The 22,037-nt window shown below is 39.3% G+C and overlaps 2 protein-coding genes across 2 annotated transcripts; one reads left to right on the forward strand and one right to left on the reverse strand.

The window, feature by feature from the left end:
• Positions 1–733: 733 nt before the first annotated feature.
• On the forward strand, positions 734–4,869 carry LOC109195094 (serine/threonine-protein kinase pim-1-like). Its single transcript, XM_019346534.2, has 9 exons — positions 734–2,209; positions 2,626–2,862; positions 2,999–3,124; positions 3,246–3,340; positions 3,479–3,526; positions 3,611–3,829; positions 3,921–4,101; positions 4,188–4,358; positions 4,448–4,869. Exons 1-9 carry the CDS (start codon positions 2,152–2,154, stop codon positions 4,537–4,539), a joined length of 1,227 nt encoding a protein of 408 aa, XP_019202079.1. The 5' UTR covers positions 734–2,151; the 3' UTR covers positions 4,540–4,869.
• A 4,224-nt stretch (positions 4,870–9,093) lies between these two features.
• def6c (DEF6 guanine nucleotide exchange factor c) lies at positions 9,094–21,889 on the reverse strand. Its single transcript, XM_003452012.5, has 12 exons — positions 21,431–21,889; positions 20,646–20,786; positions 18,059–18,241; positions 17,251–17,481; positions 17,014–17,160; positions 16,832–16,940; positions 14,662–14,891; positions 12,694–12,801; positions 12,294–12,460; positions 11,973–12,171; positions 11,784–11,874; positions 9,094–10,147 (listed from the first exon to the last, which is right to left on the reverse strand). Exons 1-12 carry the CDS (start codon positions 21,524–21,526, stop codon positions 9,945–9,947), a joined length of 1,905 nt encoding a protein of 634 aa, XP_003452060.1. The 5' UTR covers positions 21,527–21,889; the 3' UTR covers positions 9,094–9,944.
• Between the last annotated feature and the right edge of the window lie 148 nt (positions 21,890–22,037).

Raw genomic sequence — 22,037 nt, forward strand, 5'->3', positions numbered from 1 at the left:
TTAGTGACCCTGGACCTGAGACAAGAGAGTGTGGAGTGTGGAGTAATCTGGAAAGCTGGCTGCCAGGAAAAGACCACGGTTCTAGACCACAAAGGAACCTTTCTGTGCTCTAAATAAAAGAAACCAGATAGTCACACGAACACTCTGTGGGTTCCTGATCTTTCACATCAGTTAAGCCACTTAACACTGACCTGTGAATCATTCGAGCATAAAAACAGCACCTAACACAAGAGATGAACAACTGTTTTTTATACTTAAAAGAAAATTTTACTGGGAGCTTGTGACAAAACATCATTTGTTGCCATTTCTTTTCTTGAATTGATGAAAAATACTAAAGATTAAAAAGTTCAAGAGCAAAAAAATAGTATTTTTACACCAGCAAGGTGATTCCCAAAGGGCTATTAGCTGAAAACCTGCCATAACTTGGCAAAGGTCCAATGTGTCCCTTAAATTATCAGGAAAAGTGTGGGCTACAGGAAAAAGAAAATTTTGCAGTAAATCATGGTGATCGCTTGGATCACTGGAATTATCATCTTCATCTCTCTTGTCCTTCGTTCATTCCAGATGTCTTGAAAACAAGTTTTAACAAAGTCCTGGAGACGTGCCCAATGCTGGAGGACCTCCTGCTTTACCCCTGACTCAGATAAACTCATCTCTGACACACACACACACACATGCTGAATTCACATCTTGCCATTAAATGTGATACAGTAACCAACTTTTTCTTTCAGAAAAAAATGAAAATTGGGAGATTCACAGTTCTGTTTGCATCAGTCTATCAGATGAATCCCCTCCAAGTCCAATATTTACATCAGTTACAGTGATAATGCTTGGTGTATACTTTCAGCCACAGCAGTAGAAAGTCAGGAATGAATCTCACTGAAATTGTAGCTGCATTTGCTATTTAATTTAATTGGAATAAATACAGTTAACAACTCCTTTATAAAAATCTGTTATATTTGATCTCAGATAGCCAGTACACACACTCTGTTTTTATCCCTTTATCTTTCACTGGTCTGTCGTTTGATATAACAAGAAAGTTAATATCATGGCTGCTCTGGCAGATGTGTGGAGTGAAGAGAGATAGGAGCCAAATGCAGAGGCTGACGAGGACTTAAACTAAAAATGTGCCTTTTATTGAGGCAGCACAAAACTACAAACAAAAATGCAGGAATATAAAGACTAAAGTAACAAAAACTAAACGGGGAGGGAAGTAGAAACAAATATAAAGAAACTAAAGATCTGAGACGTGGAACACAACAAATGATAACCTGGAACAAGAGACATGTCATGGATGATACACAGACAACCCAGCAGCAAACAGAGGAAGACAATGGGCTTAAATACACAGAGGGATAAATGAGGGAATAAGACACAGGAGGAGAGCACAGCTGGGAGAAATCACAAACAACGAGACCAGTGGGAGGAAAACTGAAAACACTAACATAGCACAAGAGACTATCAAAGTAAAACAGCAAACAAGAGACGACATTTACAAAGACACAGAGTTGACATTGATACTTGACTGACTGGGAAGAAATGGGGAACATGGAAACAAGAGTGACTAGACATGACATGTGGGACACAGGGGCAAAGCAAAGTAACAGAAACCTAAAGCCTAAGAATATAACACAAGAAGAAAACAAAGAGAACCAAAAGAATAATCAATGCATATAAATTAAACAAACAAAAAAACACTGGATCACAGACTCAATACCATGACAGTTAAATGTACAATAATAAAGACTTTAAATCAGATGACAATGTAGCTGACACTGTGCTTATTAGTGTGTGGTCAACCAGAAATCTTCATAGTGTCATCCATACATGAGATCTTTATACAAATGATGAAAAGACAATGAAAGAAACTGTTTAATTGATATGAAATGATTGAATTATATGAAATATTATGGCTTTGTCTGCCAGATTGTTTTTCTGTAAACTACTTTGAACTACTGGCAGTCAGTGATGTCACCTAAAGGCAAGATTCTATGTTGTGTTGCCGTAGTTTCCAGAGTTTACTTATAAAGCTCACTTACAGAACTCAGTTAGAAACGTCAAGCATTTGAAGGACGCTCATTTGAAGGAATATTAACTCAATATCAACTCATTACGGTGACATTTTCGATTTTAAAGTTCTCCAAAATTACAATGACAAAGGAAACAAGAAAAATTACCACTCCAGCAGATAAAGATTCAGGAGATCAAGGTAAGTAAAATTATAAAATCAAATCCTGGTAAAATCCAAATAACAGAATGTACAATCCTAAAAATGTCGACACTGTGTGAATCATTTTTAGAGCATTTGAATCATATGTTTGATTGAAAATAGCTTTATTACAAGATGTCTAATCAAAGAAAGGTTACCGGTCGTTTGGTAAAATAATGTAATAAGTTTATTCTCGGACTCAACAGTAAAAACAGACCAACAAGTGTCATCAAGATCTAAGACTTAGTAAACCTAGTATCAATTCGCACTTATCAATTCGCACTGGTCAGTTTTTTATCTCAAGAACAAACTTGTGATAATTTAAGCAATAGCAATTTCAAATTCTTTGCCATCGAAATGCTTCCAGTCCTGATGTCGGGGACTCTTTTTCACCACTGTGTTGGTGTCGTTTATAGATTGTAAGACCAGGACTGCTAAAAGAAAGGCCAGTTCTGAAAAGAAGACCCCAATAAAAAGGAGGAGGGTCGCTGAGCAGGCTGGTCCTTCCACCAGCTCAGATGTGGTCAAAGGAGTGAAGCGCAAGGTTGTGCAAGATGGAGAGGGCACAACAAACCAACCAAAGAAGGCTAAACTGCTTGACCATATGAGCGGTGACAAGGAACAAGCATCTTCCTCGTTGGACACTGGTAAAGGTAGGCTAATTAGTTGAGTGAGGGGGCAGACTAAGTGTGGTTGCTAGGTTTAAGATATTGGTGTTTAGTGTTTGTGAGATATTTGTGTCCATCATCCAGTGAGCTGATGTGCTTTTGGTGTTTTCCACATCTGCAGACTTGAACAACAAAACAGTGTGTGTGAAAAACAGCAAAAGAAAGGCCGCGGGAGACAACAGAGAGTCACCCAAGAAAAAGAAAAGGAATGTGGACCAGGACAAAAAATCAGTGGCTGACCAAAAACGTAAGTAGCAAGCAGCCTGGATTTTATATTCAGGGGAAGAGCAAAAGGAACATTTAGGCTACAGAGGAGAGTAATTTGTGTCACAGCGGTAGTAAAACAAGATTTATGTTTGTCTGTTTAGGTGAATTCGAAGCCAGATATGTGGAGGAGCACCAGCTCGGAGAAGGAGGCTGCGGAGCAGTATTTGCTGGCTACCGGATAGAAGATCGTTTTCCTGTAAGTGTTCAGGCGATGGTAGTAAGACAGGCAGTAACGCAGATAATGTATAATATCGTAAGCTGAGAGGTGTGCTGTGTTTCCACCTTTAATTATGTCATACTGAGGAAATGCTCACCAATGCTCTGTGTCTTTTAGGTTGCCATCAAACACATTCCCAGAAATAAAGTCTACTGCAAAGTGGCGGTAAGTGTCCAACACTTGAATCAGTTTTACATTACTGGATTGAATGCGGCGTTCCTCATCATTCACTTTGTTGTAATATTTCAGGATGAAAATGGGAAGAAGCTCTCTGTGGAAGTGGCCATTATGCTGAAACTTGCAGGTGAAGCAGAAGGGTCAGTGGGAACATCAGCACCTGTGTCCTTGCTGGAGTGGTTCGACCTTGGCAAAGAACTGATCCTGGTGCTGGAGAGACCTGTCCCCGCTGTGGACCTGCAAAAATACAAAGCAGAAAATGGAAGAATTTTACCAGAGGACAAGGCCAAGGTAGGTTGACTGGAAGAACCTCAGACTGTACAGCATTCAATCAAGGCGCAAAAAAGCATTAAGTCATTATTGTCTTTTTCATCTTTTCCAGGTCATTCTGAAGCAACTAGTTGATGCTGCAAAGGAGCTTGAGGATAAACACATCTTTCATCGGGACATCAAGGGAGAAAACATTCTGATTGAGACCGGCTCAGATGTGCCTCGTGTTCGCATCATTGACTTTGGACTGAGCTGCTTTGTTAAGCAGCGATCTCTGTATCGCGTCTTCTATGGTAACATATTCTGCTCCTGCTTTTCACAGATGTAACAATTTGTGTCTTTTGTTTTAGCAGAAATTGCAATTGTGTCTGTTTGTTAGGTACTCCTCTTCACACCCCTCCCGAGTGGTACAGGAGGAGCTGCTACAGGTGTGGACCCACCACGGTGTGGCAAATGGGAGTGGTGCTGTATGAAGCGGTTCATGCACGGGACTTTGATACCGAGAGGTTCCTCAGCAAGAAACTGACCATCAAAAAGCGTCTGTCCACAAGTAAGAAAACTTCACACTTCCAGATTCACGGATGCCTTGGATCACTAGAACTATCATCTTCATCTTTTTTATCTTTTCTTTCTGTCCAGAATGCCGGAATTTCTTGGAAGCATGCTTAACTAAAGTCCCGGAGAAGCGCCCAACACTGGAGGAGCTCCAGCATCACCCCTGGCTAAGATAACACACACAAACACACAAATCACACAATTCACATCTTATCATGCAAGTGTGATACATTGTAGTAACTTGCTTTCTTTTTTCTGTTGGACAGGAATAGATAGAATGGGACAATTAAAAATAAAATCAAAATTTTGCTTTCTTGGAGTTCCTGTAACCCCCCCAGCCATCCCAGGAAAGGGGATCTCTCTTTGAATGGGCTTTCCCGAGGTTTCTTCCCATCAATCTGGCCCCCTGGGGAGTTTTTCCTCGTCTTCATAGAGAGCTTGGGCTGGGTCAGGTGCTCCCTCAAAACTGTCTTTATCTGATGACATCAAATAAAGATGTTTTACTTAAAATAAAATTTGATCAAAATAAAACTTGTTTAATTTATCTTTGCTGAGGATTCTCTTTCATTTCTATTTCAAAGATTGTGTTTTTTTTTTACCCATGGTGCATTTTGACAAATAAGAAAACTGAATCAGGTTAAAGTGTGCACGAAGACAGTCACACTGCAAATGCTCTGAAGACTTGCATTTGTTGCTCTAACCCCCAACCAGTTTGAACAGATTTCCTGGTTCTACCAGAGGTTTTTTCCTTCCAGAAGGGAGTTTTTCCTTCCCACTGTTGCTGAGTGTTTGCTCATAGTGAGCTGTCTGATTGTAAAAGTAAAAAAGTTAATAAGAGGCATTCATAGCAGAGTTATCACAGAGAGAACTAAATAGCTTAAATGTACAATTTCTACAGGACCGAATATAACTTCATTATGTATAAAAGGTCCTGTGGATAATTACTCCTATTTGTAACTTTACACAAGAGAAAGTTTGCTGTCACACTGTTTATAACAGGTTGGGTTTTGTCCTCTGAGTTGAGCCTTTGATTGCAGTTTATTGAAGAATTTCCTCTGAAGTAGCTGTTGATGAAAATTTAAAGTCCTGCTTATACACAGAAATGTGCTTTAGTTCATGTTTCTGACATGTCTGCCTCAGTGGATCAATAGAAGATCTGGCACAGGAAACTAGATGATTAAAGAAGGGTAGGAATATATATATACATATATATGTATATATATATATATATATATATATATATGTGTGTGTGTGTGTATATATGTGTGTGTGTGTGTATATATATATATGTGTGTGTATATATATATATATAAATAGTTACACTATATATACATAGGTTGCAACGTAATATTTTAATTTTTTCTTAACATTCCTTTAAACTCTTGGTGCAAAAGTGTGCGTGGACCCATAATTTCTCTGTATTTTCATATATTATAAAGCTTTTAAACCATTAAACCAGCTTTTAAACCATTATAAAGGTTTAAAAGCTGTTCTTTAGACATTGACTGCTTTTCAAATTATTTTCAGTCCTGTCCTCGAACGTTGTCTCAAGCTTAATTATACTGTATTCCACCAGTGACAACTTGATTGATGTGCGTGTGTGTGTGTAACTTTGGGCTGAGTCTTTGGGAATGTCAGCAATTAAACAGAGGCTATTCAGATTGAGAGGTGGTAGGATAATGATGAAGCTCAGATTGCATAATCCCAAGAAACAATATAGAAAATGTGTAAATTTGGTGTCAGCTAATAATCTCCTGATTTACATAGTTGAAAGATATTGTATTCTGTGGAGGCAGGGAGTGCAGTTTGCACAGGTGCTCATTAAGACCAGGTTGAACACTATTAACCTACCTGTAAGCACATGGAGATTTTCCACCGATAACTAAGTAAAGTGTCCCTTTCACAGCGCAAATTATTTTAACAAGAGTATTAAAATACATCGCAAAGGTACCACTGTGACTGTTAATTCATTTGGAAAATGTAAATGGTGAAAATTACCAATAGCACAGTCCCAGAGCCTCCTAATTAACTAATTTTTCCGGGAAACCATAGAATGCAAGCACCACTTTTTATTTTCTTCTGTATCTTGCTTGTTTAGTGTGCACAACCTCTGTTGTTATATTTATGTAACCCTGATTAGTGCAAAAACATGCATTGATTTATGAGTAGAAAGTTAATGAACTTCCATTAGCGCTATGCCCACTGGTGGATGCACAAGGCACCACTGGTTTTCATAAATTCTGCTTTGGGGCGTCAATCAGTCAGGAATCCACCAGGTATCCGTCAGGAACGAGGCAGCCCTTTTAGGTGGCTGTATCTATATCTTTCTTGATACATTGATTTGCTCAGGTAGTATCTACAAGAAGGTGTGTCCAAACTTTTGACTGGTAGTGTACAAACCATTCGACCCAGGAAATGAATGTAACTATTCATATTCTGCTGGTGGTTTCTTCCTGTTAAAGGGGAGTTTTTCCTTCCCACTGTCACTTGGTCATGAGTAAGTGCTTGCTCATATAGAGGTCATAATGATTGTTGGGGTTTTCTTTCTTTCTTTTGATTTATTGTTGGGTCTTTACCGTACAATATGAAGTGCCTTGAGGCAACCATTGTTGTGGTTTTGCCACTATATGAATAAAACTGAATTGAAATTGATTTGAATAAGGGTAAGAAGACACAGCTGAGCTCAATCTAAATAATGGAAGACATGGAAATTAAACTAAAGGCAACTAAAATATCAAATTCTAAAGATGCTTAATTCTTCCCCTCACTCCCAACTGGTCATTGCAGATGGCTGCCCCGCTCTGACCCTGGTTCTGCCCAAGGTTTCTTCCTGTTACAAGGGAGTTTTTCCTTCCCGCTGTCGCCAAGTGCTTGCTGCTAGGGGATGGTTTGATTGTTAGGATTTTGTCGCTCATACTGTAGGGTCATTACCTTAAAATCACCTTAAAATATAAAGTACCTAAAGGAGACTGATGGTGTGATTTGCTGCTATTTCAATCAATCTTCGCTGATACTAATTCATCAACAACAAAGAAATTGATTCCAAAGAATTCCTATTATAACCCTGTGATCTTGCAACTCCAACAGAGAAATATTGTCATGAATGCGACTGGCTGCATATACAGCACTTAAAAACTACGTGCATATACACACATGGATGTCGTCAGAGTGAGGTTAGGTCAGGTGTAACACAGATAAATTTGAAGTTGAGCTGATGATGCTGAGATTCATTCACAGAATTTCACCTTCATACCAACTGTATAGTGTCCAATATAAAGATCGCACAAACAATGTACTGTCAGTGAAGAGAATGGAAATCAGCCAGGATAGCTCATGAAATATCTGCTGATATCTAGTCAAATTCAGTTGTGTAAATTCAGAAAGAGCAGCAGGTCAGCTGATTATAGCCTGTACACTGAGAAAATCCAGTGAAGCTCTCATTAGAAATTATTGTGAGTTGATCCTTTTCCCCACACGGAGCCACTACAACTGATTTTAGGGTCGCCCACCTGCTGAATCCCACTTTAACCCCTTCCCTACTCATTTTCCTGTTCAGAGGCAAAGTCACCCTCTACAATGTCTGCTCATTTTCTACTTAAGAGATTCCAGCAGGGTAATTTATTATAATTAAAACTTAAGAATATTAATTTTATTATCTATTATTATTATTTATCTAAAATATTATTTAATTATCACAAGGTTCAGTGAGCTTTGCACAAAAACAGCCCGTAGAAATGTTCTCCAAAGAGTTCACTTTCTTCAGGGCGATCGTGGCTCAAGAGTTGGCAGTTCGTCTTGTAATCGGAAGGTTGCCGGTTTGAGCCCCGGCTCGGACAGTCTCGATCGTTGTGTCTTTGGGCAAGACACTTCACCCGTTGCCTACTGGTGGTGGTCAGAGGGCCCGGTGGCGCCAGTGTCCGGCAGCCTCGCCTCTGTCAGTGCGCCCCAGGGCAGCTGTGGCTACAATGTAGCTTGCCATCACGAATGGGTGGATGACTGGTTGTGTAAAGCGCTTTGGGGTCCTTAGGGACTAGTAAGGTGCTATAAAATACAGGCCATTTACTTTAAGTACACTTCAGAGCCTGTATTTTTTTCACTTTTACTTGAGTAAAGAAGTTGCTTCACTACTTCAACTTTTACTAGAGTAGTTTTTAAAACTAGTATCTGTACTTATACTTAAGTACAGAATATCTGTACCTTTGCTACCTCTGTCTCAAAACACATTACTATTTACCTACACTTGGATCAAATTGTATTTGTAAATTTGTAAATTGTAATTTCAGCCCTATCAAAGACCTTCAAACCCCAAAATAACAAGAAAGAAAGAAAGAAAAACAGCAGCTTTTACACTTCCTTCAAAAGTCCTCGTTAGGGGATGTGAACAAGTACACACACACACACACACAAAACAAAATATAAAGATATACAAAATAAGGTTCTGCAAAAAAGGGGGCTTCATCCTGGAGGTGACTCAGGAGACGATGAAGAGATTTTAACTCTCATCTGGCCTGGAAACGCCTTGAAGTTCCCATATATAAGCTATAAAAGGTGGCTAGTGAGAGGGAGGCCTGGGCTGCTCTGCTTAGATGACTTCACCCAGGGTAAGCGAAAGAAAATGGATGGATGGATGGTCAAAATAAAAAAAATAAATCAGTCACAGAATACCTACATTTGTGTGTAAAGAAATGTTACATATATACTTAAAACAGTTAGAAAAAAAACCCTACAAATTTGGAAAGGAATTTATTCATGTTCTTACTCATAGATGGAGTACATGGTTTAAAAAACACTGAGGAAACAGATAACAGTATAAAAACATTAATACAGTTAAAAATGAATAAAAGGTTGCAGGCTTTAACTTATTTCTCTATAGTTTGTACAATTAATCCATGTAACAATAGGTTCTCTCTTAATATAGTAGTTAATTAAAATATTTTTACATAAAAATACATTTTTAAGTACTCTCCGGTGGAAGTCTGTTGTGACTTATGTTTCTAAATGACGCACCCATAAAGCAACCCACAGAATATACAAATATGTCTTTGATAAGTGAATGTTGGCTCCCACAATGGCCTGTTAGGTTATTGCAAAAATAATTTACTGCATAATATGTTAGATTAAAACATGTTATAAGCACAAAATTGAAGTGAAAACAATAAAAACAAAAATAAAATAAAAAATGCTAAATTAAGTTAAAGGATATTTCTTACTATACTATATAATTGTATAATGTTGGGTTTGATTGCAAAGGAAACCCACCAAGAAAAAAAGAAAGAAAGAAAAAAACCAAGAATAGAGTTTAATTTATTCAAAATACATTCTGGTCTTTTATTTAAGCTGTAGCGAGATTCAGATGGACAAAGGAAAAGGAAAAATATTACAAATTTGTTTTATTAATCATGAATAAACTTTATTATACAAAACTAAATTTCAGTTGGTCTTAGTCAGATGTGTTTTTAATTAAATCCTGCAACACTGTCTCGCTGCCATCACTTTATATCTTAGTGTGCAATTCAAATATATACTTATTACAAAATTTTTCCCCCTTAACTCTCAACTCGCGTTTTTAAATTGTCTGTGATCATATTTGTCCGTTGACTTCTGTCTGGGCCTCGAACGATTCATCAGACAGGTTGGCAGCCTCCAACTGATGCTCCAGACTTTCATTATCGCCTCTGTTCTGATCAACTCTTATCTTAAACTTAGTGATGAACTCATTACTAGCCAGCGCTCCCTCCTTTTTAGGGCATGTGCGCTTTGATAATAGGCGGCTTTCCAGACGCTCTGCAAAGAAAATTTGCAAAACATTTCTTATTTGGTAAGCTTGTTAACAAATTTTAGTTCAGTTTTGCTGAAAGTTATAGCATGCATCAGGTAAGAAGCAATTGGTTTTTAAAAAGTACACCCCAAAAACATTTTTATTATGTGCATTTTGGAGAATAAAAGATTGTACACAATTTCCCTTTTTAAAGTAAAAAGATTATTCAAGTCTATTTCTTACTTATTCAGTAGATTAAAGTATTGAAACATCATTATTCATAAAATATGCACACTACAAAATTAAAGAGTTATTCAAAAATTACTCAAGTACTTACTCCAGTACTCACATTATTCAAGTAAATTTCATTTTTGCCAATATAATGTCACATAAAATCTTGATCTGAATAAGGGATTTGAACCCCACACAGATGAGAGCTTAGCAGTGAAGCTCTTTCTTAAAATTTGAGTTATAAAGTCAGAAGTTATCACTGACAGAGATCCATGTTCTCTTATCATAAGAAAGAATATTTGCTGAAATTGACATTAATCCAAGCCCTTAAAATGCCATTTTGGATTAAGCATTTCCTTTTAGATAAGTCTTCAATGAGCAGGAAGCTCCAGTGCTGAAAAAAGAAGCCAACATCAACTGCTAAACGTGCTAAAAGCAAGTAAGTCCCCATAGACTCCTATCCAAGACACATACAGTATAAAAGTTACAGATCTGAAAAGTAAAACAAATGTCAAAGTGCAAAAAGACTTCCCATAGAAGTCTATGGAAACACAACCATTTGCCTGGAATTAGGTGAACACCTTCGTGACAAATTTAATGGCTCATTTGTTTCATGTCATATTTAATGAAAGACTGACACAGTGGTTGAATTGTCCATTTTGCACATATTTGGTCACTCTAAGCGTCAGAAGGGGAAAGATCATTCTGGGAATGCTTACTGGCGAAGGATGTGTGACTGACAAGTCCAGTGTGTGAAGTTTAACTACAGTCTAAGGAGCTTGGAAAGAAAAGCACCTGGACTTCTTTACGTTTCTTGAAGATGTTTCACCTCTCATCTGAGAAGCCTCTTCAGCTCAGAACGTCTTCAGAGAACTGAAGAAGCTTCTCGAATGAGAGGTGAAACGCTCTTCAAGAAACTTAAAGAAGTCCAGACGCTTTTCTTTCCAAGCTCCTTAGACTACGATGACCTGGATGACTGAGAAGCTTAACAGACAGTTTAACTACAGTTCTTCCCTTCATTCATCATATCTGATTTCAAAACACCAAGATGGCAGCCGTGAAAACACTCATCTTGAGTCTTCATGGGACTACGGTGAGGTCCCTTATGCCTCTTATGATGCAGTCCCAGACTTCAGAGCAGTATAAAACATGTTTGCAGCCTGTAACAACTGTGCATGCGGTTATTTTTTATTTTAAGATTTACATGTTTAAATCATATTAAGATTTAGTTTTAATTTTAATTAACTTGAGGTGAGTCAGATTCTTTCATTCGAGTCACTGAACTGGATCTCTTGACATGTTTGGGGTAGGTTCCTTTTGTAGCATTTTAATGCAATTATCTGACAGATTATATGATCTACGCTGTTATTAACTGTACTAACACTCTGTTCCAGAAGTCTGTGCTGCAAAGAGGCAAAGCGAATACCGCACCTGCAGGAGTGATGGGGGTCATCAGTCGGTTCAGCTGGATGTTCCAGTGCCGTACATGTTGACTGGCATTCCTCAGCCTCTCCTGAACCTCCTGGAAACAAAAATCATGCAGCATCCTCATCAGTGTTGTTTTAGAAGAGCATTAAATAAGATGCTGCTCACAAAGCCAGTCAAAACAAACTTGTTCACCTCCAGACGCTGGTGGCTTCTTTGGCGAGATGCCTGCAGATCCTGGAGCTCCTGAGAGGCAGAGTTTAGCGCTGAGGGGGTGTCCTCATCGGGACTGCCATCTGACAGCTCCTGTATGGGGCTGAGGTTTTGCATTGTACGTTGCTGCTCCTGGAGGAGCTGGAAATGTTTCCTCTTTTCATCTTCAGCCTGCAGCAACCTGAATGAGGGGAGAAAGGGAAGAAGCAACTGAAAATGTTAATACTTCTCATGGATACCTCAGATGTCCATCACAAATAAAATAATAAAAGGCCATAATAGGAGTTAGAAATCCATTGTTACTGCTCAAGCTCCAGTCTGGCCCTCTCCTCTTCCAGCCGAGCCTGGATCTCCATATTAAGGGCAGCTTCTAGTTGCAGCTGTGTCAGCTCCAGCTCCCTGATCCTCTTCTTGTGTTGCTCAGCCTCCTTTTCCTTCTCCTGCATCTCCGCCTGCATGCTGTCTTTTATCTATGCACACACACACAGCTACATAAACAGATGCACCAACAGAGCGGTATAAACTGACCTATTCCTGAATCACCTTTTCCTGGAATGTCATAACCATTTTTCCAAATCATTAAAGACTAGGTGTGAATTTTATAATGATAATCAACATTTTGCTGCAGTTCTCAAAGATCGAAATCAAGGAGAAAAGACTCTGTACATAAATGGTGTCAAGTGGAAAACTTTTTTTTTTTTACCATCTCAGCCTCTTTCAGCTGTCTTTCCAGTTCCATCTGCACCTCCTTCTGTTTCCTCCTCTCTCTCTCCTCTGCCTCCCTTCGGCGAGTTTCCAGTTCCCGTGCATGCTGTGAAACACAGATGAAAAAGCCATTATTTGGTGGTGTTTTCATCCAGCAGGTGACACTTCTCTGTATTTACCTTAAACATGAGCGCATGAAGACTTAACATGCAAACGCCTCTAAATCCTTTTGCGTGTTTTTAGTTACGCTTCTATATTAATTCCTTGTGTTTTCTTTTCCCCCAGAAACATCAAAGTCCATCACTTTGGACAAGATGTAGGAAACAATTGCAGAATCACAAAAGGTGCAGCTAGAAACATTACAAATGATGAAAGCAGGAAAATGAAATAACAAACAAACTGGTAAACAGTAACCACACAGTACAACCACATGCACTGACACAGAATAAGACTGTATGTGGTTGTACAACTTATTGATAAAGAGTAACAGAATAAACTATAAACAGAAGGCATAGAATATAACTACACCACACACTGTGCTCACCATAAATATGAAATTAATATTCAACAGGATGATGTATTAAAAGAAATAACCAAAAAATAAATACCTATTGGTGACCTTATTAATGCCTAGTAAGTTAAAACAAAAAGTAGTGCGTGGAGATGGCAAACATAATGACGATAGCTTGAATTAACTGATAAATGTGCCCCGAACTCTTTGAAAGTCACATGACCTTATTTGATTGGTGATGCTGTGGACATAGCAGCTTTTGCTAACAGAGCGAAATGGCATTACATTTTGAGGTTTCTGCCAACAAACTGTGTTTTCTCTTGTAACTAAGGTGGCCTTTGAAGTCTTCATACGTATGTAGGTGTGGAAAGTACAGCGCCTACAACTGGAGCTAATAACAGGGCCTACATGGATGTAGGTGAACTTTTGAGAATTGATTGTTTTTTGATTGTAGTTACTAGTAAGATGAATTGCTACACTCACCACCAGTCACTTCATTAGGTTAACTTTGCTAAGCTAACTTTGGTTTGACCCCCTTTTGCCCTCAGCGCTACCTTAATTCTTCATGACATAGATTGAACAAGTTTGAGTTGCCCATATTGACAGGATAGCATCACACATTAGCTACACATCCATGATGTGATTCCACCATCCCAAAAATGCTCTTCTGGATTGAGAAGTGGTAACTGTGGAGGCCATTTGAGTACAGTGAGCTTGTTATCATGTTCATGGTCTAGAACTTTAGAGTCATCAAAACAGGCGATGCTTCTCCAGTCTTCTGTTATCCAATTGTGGTCAGCCTGTGTAAACTGTGTTTCCTGTTCTTAGCTGACAGTCGTGACACCTGGTTTTGTCTTCACTGTTGTAGGCCATCAGCTTCGAGGTTCGACGTATTGTGCTTTCAGCGGTGCTCTTCTGGATAACTTCATGTTGCTTTCCTTACAGCTGTAAGTAATCTGCTCATTCCGCTTTTGATCTTTGGCACCAACAAGAGATTTTTTCCCACAGAAATGCTGCTCACTGGAGATTTCCTCCATTTCAGACCATTTACTATAAACCCGTTAGATGATTGTACAGTTTCTGAAATACTCAGACAAGCCTGTCCGACACAAACAACAATGCATGTTCAAAGTCATTTAAATCCCCTTTGACCTTTGACCTTCAGCAGGTCGTCTTAGCAATGTATACATGCCTAAATGCATTGAGCTGCTGCCATGTGATAGGCTGATTAGGTATTTGACCTAATGAGCAGCTCAACAGGTGTATCTAACAAAAATGTGGCCAGTGATTATGAATGGTACTTTTTAAATGGACAAAATGAACTGAACTGGCAGCTGCCCAGTGCCACTATGAATTAGTTAAATAATCACTACCACAGATAGTTTGGTGCATGACGTAATTAAATAAATATTTAAAAAAAAAAGAAAAAAAAAAATTCTTTTAGCCCTCACTTACCTTGATAATGTTTTCAATCTCTAAGTCCTGTTTGTCTTTTTCTTTTTCTGTCTTCTCCGTCTCATGGATAGTCAAGTCATCAGATTGGCTGCCCCTGCTGCTGCAGCTGCTGCGGGCGCTCCGGCTGCGTTCCCGCTGACTGTTTTCCCGCTGGATCCGTCTCTTCAGTTTGAGTTCATGGTGGAGGGAAGACTTTCCCTCACTCTGAAGACGGAGGGCTGTTTGAATGGCTGGATGGTGAAAAAATACATAAAAATAGTAATGTAGGTTCGTTGGCTTGCTATAGAAAATAATTAAAAAACAATAAATTCCTTTATAGCTTCCCTCAGAAAATACTTCTTTCTTTGAGTTGCATCTTAGCAAACCCTCATCATCACCTTCATTGTCACCTGGATCAGCTGCCACACTATCATTAATCTTTACAGACACCACATTTGCTGCTATAAATAGAATGAACAGCCTACGAACAAAGCAAAGATACCAACTACATGTACACTTTGTTTTTACATGAGAAAGCCATGGCAACATTTTTTCATGAAAAAAAAAAAGACTGACGCGTCTCAGTGTTACAAGACAGAGCTGTAAAAAAAAATAGTTATGGCCACTTTAACCCAAACTTTGTACTTCTGTCGTTTTTTGTAGAAGAGGTGTTTTGTGCCTCTCTGTTTGTGACCTCTTTTCGAATTACCAAGATGTTTGAACCTATTATTCATGAAATGTGGCTCCTTATCTCAGTCACAATCATAGGCAAACAATTTGTTATTACAGGAAGCAGTAAATGAGCTCTCGATTTCACTAACCAGTTAAATATCATTTACAATCAACAACCTCCATAACACCTTTTCTTGCAGCTGCTTATCAGACTTGCAGAAAACTGTAAACATAACCCAAAATCATGATGCTCCCTGCATCACGCTTAACAGTGTTGTGCAGTGTTTTTGGTCATTGCTTCTTTTTTCTCAACTCTTAAAACTCCTTCTGATAAAAAGAAAAAGTCCTGGATTTTCTCCATTTGTAGACAGCTGCATTCTATAATGCTTCTTTTAAGCTCTTGTGGAAGTTAATGGCACTGAGTCATGGCTGAAAGCAGTTTTTATATAGTTACCAGACTTTTAGAGTTAGGGCCAAAATTTGTTGGACAGAGACCATTTTTGTGCTTTATCTTTGTCCAACACCACAGTAGATTTTAAATTAAACAATCAAGACGTGACTGAAGTACAGACTTTCACCATTAATTCAAAGGTTTTTGAAAAAATAATGCATTAACTCTTTAGGAATTACAGCCATTTTTATACACAGTCCTCCATTTTCAAATGCTCAAAAACAACAATTGGCTAAAAAGCAGTTTCAGTGAGTCCCCTTGTTATTTTATGACAAATGAAGCAGACATAATATCTGTAATTTTAAAGACGAGACCCAAAGAGATATCAGTGCAAATGAAGGAGGCCATCATTAGGCTGAAAACCTAAAATACACCTAACAGAGTATAGGTAGAGATATCACTGTTAAAGTCTATAATCAAGAGGTGCCTTCACGAATGGAAATACAGAGAGCTTACAACAAGGTCCAAAGCACTGGTTACGCTCAAGAACTGGAAGGTCAGGTTAAACATTACCAAGAATCTAAAAGAGCCTGCACCGTTCTGAAAAATATTGTAAAGATGAAATTGAGTTTAATTTGGAGATGTAGAAAAACACCCAAGAGCTGAATGATACAACATCCTCTGTAAAACATGGTGGAGACAAAGAACTGAGTCACTAGTGTTTATTGAAGGTGTGACTGCTGATAGAAGTGGCAAGATGAATTGTGGAGTTTACAGGACTCTGCTCAGACTCACCCCAATGTTGCAGAACTGATTAGACAGCACTTCACAGTGCAAATGGATAATGACCCAAAACATACAGGTTCTACTGAGGGAAAACTATTTTAGCATTATTGAGTCTGGCTGTAACTGTGACTTAGTCAACATTTTATAAGCTCCAGCTGACTTCTGAAAGTTTTCTGAATCATTGGCAAAACAAACACAAATAATTAGCAACCAATAAAACAGATTGTTTGACAAGTGGCCTCAATATTCCTGAAAGATCCTGGAATTATTTATATACACTATGATAAGCTTCAGTACATTTCAACCACACTAAACCAATGAGCACACACATAAGTTACACACCTTGAGTCCACTCCACTTTCTGTTTCTGGTCAGGTGCGCTCATCTCGTAGGTTTTACTGTGGGTTTTCACACAGAACAGACAGCGCTTCCCCTCCCTGTCTGGAATAGACTGAAACAGAAAAATGTGTAAGTCACAGCGTTGGTTGATAAAGAGTTAAACATGCTGAGTTTTCCTCACCAACCTCTATGACACAGTTCTGATCCAGCTGGATATCCCCTCTCTTGTCTTTTAAGTCCTCGCTGACATAGTAGGCCATGGAGGAGGGCTTCAGCACAAACCAGCGCTCAGTCCAATTCCTACGCACATGCCCCTTTTTCCACATGTAACCCTGCAAAACAAGGGATCAATTGAAGAACAAAGAAAGACAAAAATGTCAAGGGAGCAGTCAAATTGGCTCCAGTGACACAGCATAACTCACTCTCTTGAGAACGCTGTGATAGATCTCCAGGAACACCTCATCTAAAGCCAGGCTGAAGGCCTCAGCGCTGGTGACCCTCAGCAGCCGGCCTGCACTCATATCCTCCAGGAAGGTCCACACGGACATTCCCTCTTCCCACACTGTTGCATCCTGGGATAGTAAGTCCTCCATGGGCTTCCCATCCCACTCCTCGCTCATCGCAGTGGAGATTTTCTTGAGGAGATACTCCACCTAGAAGCATTCAAATATTTGTATACGAAGGTTTTTGCACATCACGAAAAGCAGATATTAATGGCAACGACAATGCAAATACAGACTCAACACAGATTGTATTCTGTGGTTTTGTGATATCACTTTTCACGAGGAGCTCACTGAGTGACTTCTACAGAAGCCGTTTATTTTTATCTCTGTCGACAGGAAACCAAAAGCATTATGGAGGAAGTGCAGGAAGGAAGAGCCTCATTAACTAACTTACTTGCACTTGTATTTTCCTACTGAGAAAATCTTTAAACTGTCCTAACTCTGTCATTACACATGAATTATATTTCTTTTTGGGTATTTGGGTATAGCAGGGTCTAAAAACTACAAGCGTTGCTGGTGTTTGTTCCTCTAACTCTCTTAAATTGTTTTTTTATTGGCCGGATTTCTTTTAAATCAAAAGTGAATTGTTTAACTTGTTGTACAATGCGTGTCCATTTTTGCATTTATAGCATATTAATGACATAAAATATAATTACTGTGGATTTGAGCATTCTCAAGAAAACCCTAATGAACACATTTCACTCTCCTTACTCTTTATAACTGTTACCTCCTCTGGTATCATCACCAGTGGGTATCGGTCCTCTGACAGAAGGTTGAATAAACAGAAGAGCTTAAAGCAATCCCTTTCCGATAGCAGTGTCCCCTGTGGCACCCTTCTGAAGTTCTTCTTCATGGTCATTGTCCAGCACAGGTCGTCAAATTTCTCCTTATCAAACATCCCCTCTTTGACCTGGAAATGCAAAACTGGAAATGCTCTGAACTGAAACTAAAAGTGCACTTTTTAAAACAGTTTTACATAAGATTATTAGTTTCCTGAGGGGTGTGTTACGAAGGAAGTTCAACACTGCCTGGCTTTCTTATCATGACACTGGTTATCATCTTTCTCGATTAACTCACGCTTTCTGCTTCAATCTCTGTGCACACTTATATAAAATGGGACTCGACTGAACACTCCGTACTGCAGTCAGAAGAAACAGGTTACAAAGATCTCTAAAGTTTATATAAATATAAGAGTAAAACACAACACTGCTGCTGCAAATAAGACTGATTGCTTCAGAAGATCATTAAGTTACAATAACTCAGTTGTTCTGGTAGCTACAACTCTTAACAGTGTAAAAAAGACTTCAGCAGCATTGGCATCAACATAAAAATATCACCAGCTGAGTGCATGGAAAATCCTGTGACAATGTGACACACATTTCCACTGCTATGTTGCTAGTGAGGTACACTCATTTAGTTAGATACACCTGTTTGGCTTCTCATTAACACAAATATTTAATCAGCCAGTCACATAAATAGATAAATAAATAAAATTTATATAGCACCTTTCTAGACAGAGTCACAAAGCGCTGCACATAAGATAACAAATAACATGGCAGCAGATCAATGCATTTAGGTGTATAGATACGATTAAGTCAAGACGACCTACTGAAGTGCAAATTGAGCATCAGAATGGGGAAGAAAGTTGATTTTAGTGACTTTGAATTGTTGGTGCCAGATAGTCTGAGTATGTCAAAAAAACTGCTGATCTGCGGGGAATTCCCTGCACAGCATTCTCTGGGGTTTACAGAGAATGGTCAGAAAAAGAGAAAACATCGAGTGGTAAAAAATCCCTTGACTGCTTCAACCTGATAGGAAGTCAACAGTGATTAAAATAACTACTCATTACAACTAAGGTATGGAGAAGAGCATCTCTGGATGTACGAAACAGTCAAACCTTGAAATAGATGGGCTATGGCAGCAGAAGGCCACACTTCTATCAGATCACACAGGCTCACCAAAACAGGACAAAACATAATTGGAAAAATGTTTTCTGGTCTGAGGAGTTTTGATTTCTGCTGTGACATGTATTTTTTGTTGATGCAATAGTGGTGGGAATACTTTCTCGGCACACTTTTGCCCCTTAGTACCAACTAAGAATAACTGAAATATTGCGGCCTACCTGAGAGTCACTGTAAAAAGAACCCAGCTGCGCTATAGAAATTGAAAAAGTCCTGGTGATTTTCTGCCAGTACATTTTCTGTTTTTTGATAGAGGTTTTCATAAAGTGTAAATAGTCTAATTCCACGTGCAATTAAAAAATTCCAGACTTTTTTGTTTGTTTGTTTTTTTCCCCTGACCATATCCACCCCTTCATGACCACAGTGTACACATCCTCTGATGGCTGCTTCCACGCTCCATGTCACGAAGCTCAAATAATCTCAAATTGGTTTCTGTAACATGGTAAAGAGTTCACTGTACTTAAGTGGCCTCCACAGCCACCAGATCTCCATCCAATCGAGCACCTTTGTGATCTGGTGGAATGGGAGATGTGGAGCAACTGTGTGATGCTATCATGTCACCATAATCTCTGAGGAATGTTTCCAGCATCTTGTTGTGCCGAAGGTTTAAGGCAGCTCTGAAGCACAATGTGACTATTAGGCTACCTAACACGTATTCCTTCAGCAGAGAATGTTGGGCTTTCAGTCAGTTCAAAACTGGAACTCTGAACATAAACTGCCCGACCACGTCACGGTCTCAGCATAATGTCAAAGGAGAGTCGACCTTTCTGTCGCTGGAATGTCTGACTTTAAGATCACGATAGCCTGCTAACTAATCTCGCTTTGTAATCTTCATTTCTGGTTCTAAGAAATGTAACAATAGTTACAAACAAAGAAAAACCTGACAAAACAAAACCCAGGAGGTTTGGCTGAACTGTTAATAAAGTACTAACTGGAAGTATTCAGGTACAGCTAGGTTAAATTAAAGGGAAAATGTAAAATAGATATAAGGGCTATATTTTCCTCCTCTCAGTAAATCTCTTAACAAGTCCAAAACCAACAACTAGTCACTTCTGAATTTCTTTTTAAGTTAGCTGGGTACTGTAGGTTTTTGCAAGTGTTACTCAAAACTGAGTAAATACTGCATGAAATGGGAATGTCTTTCAACTTCTGACTGGCACACAGTGCTGCACGATCAGCTGGCAAGCAGTGTAAACATACTCTTAAGTTAATGATCATGGTAATGAAGGAGCATGAGATCGAGGGTGAAGGTACTGCTCAACGATGTGTTCGTAAGAGTTTTGAACAACATAAATACGAGTATAACTGCAGCTGAAGGAAAATCCTTTGCTTAGATCGTATTTTTTACATTACCTTATCCAGTATGTACTTGCTGAGGTAGGGCATGTAGCCATGATTAGACACTGGTCCATCATCATCGTCCTGGAAATGCTGCTCCAGAGCAACGGGATCATGTGGGATGTTTAACACTGTATACAAGTTGTGGGACAGCACCTGGGGAATTAAAACAGACATACAGCACAAGTGGAGGGATAAAACTCGGCACATCTCCCGCACACTCCCTTGTTTCTTCACATATCAGCAAACAAACGCTCACAAGCACAGGCAGCTAGTCACCAGTGAGTAAGCATGTCAGGGCAGCTTTCTGCTATTTCCCTGGATTCTTCTAACCAAAGGGGGGGTCAGTCAGGCATGCAGGGAGTGGAGGGAAAGCAAGTTAACAGGCAAAATAAAACCTAATGAGGGGAAAAGAAGGCAAAACATAATGTTCGTCTTTTATTTAAAAACCCTGACAATTTTGTGTGGTATCAAGGCCACAAGATAAGGTTGGACTTTCACCTCCACTTTGAACAGGCTAAACGCCTGTTAATGTCTGAAAAGATCTGGATTTGAGTGCGAGCTTTTTAATGTGTCTGCGTGGCTCATGTTCCTCTGATTACAACACGAATTCACGCACAGTATGCCACCACACGAACACACCACTACGTTTGAGTTCTGACTTTAGACAGAGTCGAAGTGATGACCAAAGTAAAACTGCGAGAATATAAAGCGTTTATGTCTCTGTGCTCTCTCCAGCGGACGCCCCTCGGTCTCAGTTTCCTGATCTTAAAAACGTCTCGCACTAAAATTCTCCTTACCTTTAACTGCGACTTGGAAACTTTCCCGCACTTCTCCACGTCCAGCGACGTGAAAGCGTACCAGATGGACTTCAGGAGTTCGGATTTTAGGTCCATTTTTTGGAGACCGCCGGGAACGCGCAAAACTACATTTCCGAAGCGGTGCGCAGCGGCTTTTTACGCAGCCACGGGTGAGCGCCCGTGTGGTGAGAACAGCCAAGCCAAGCAAAATGTGGAGCAGAGCACTCACTGCGGTGCAAACGACAAAGGACCAAACTTTCAGATGTGGTGCAGACTTAAAGAGGCGGAGAGCCGAAACAAAACCTGGAGCACTACACGGTCCTCCTCCTTTCTCATAATTCAACAAAACGATTTAAAATAGTGGGGGGAAAAACAGACATGGTAGGATCTCAACAGTGTGAATACATTTACGTGATAATCTCACACAACAACATGTATTTATAGAACTGTATCTAAGGTATTTCTCCTGAGAGGGTGGGCTCCTGAATTCCTCAAAGCACTGCCAGCCAAAAGCCAAAACCGAAGAGGTGGGATCCTATTGTTATCAGATTCAGGAGACTTGCGAAAGGACACACCCATCTTGGTATAGAGCCGAAGGCCACATTTA

This window comes from Oreochromis niloticus, linkage group LG17 (assembly GCF_001858045.2).
Source record: "Oreochromis niloticus isolate F11D_XX linkage group LG17, O_niloticus_UMD_NMBU, whole genome shotgun sequence".
NCBI lineage: Eukaryota > Metazoa > Chordata > Actinopteri > Cichliformes > Cichlidae > Oreochromis > Oreochromis niloticus.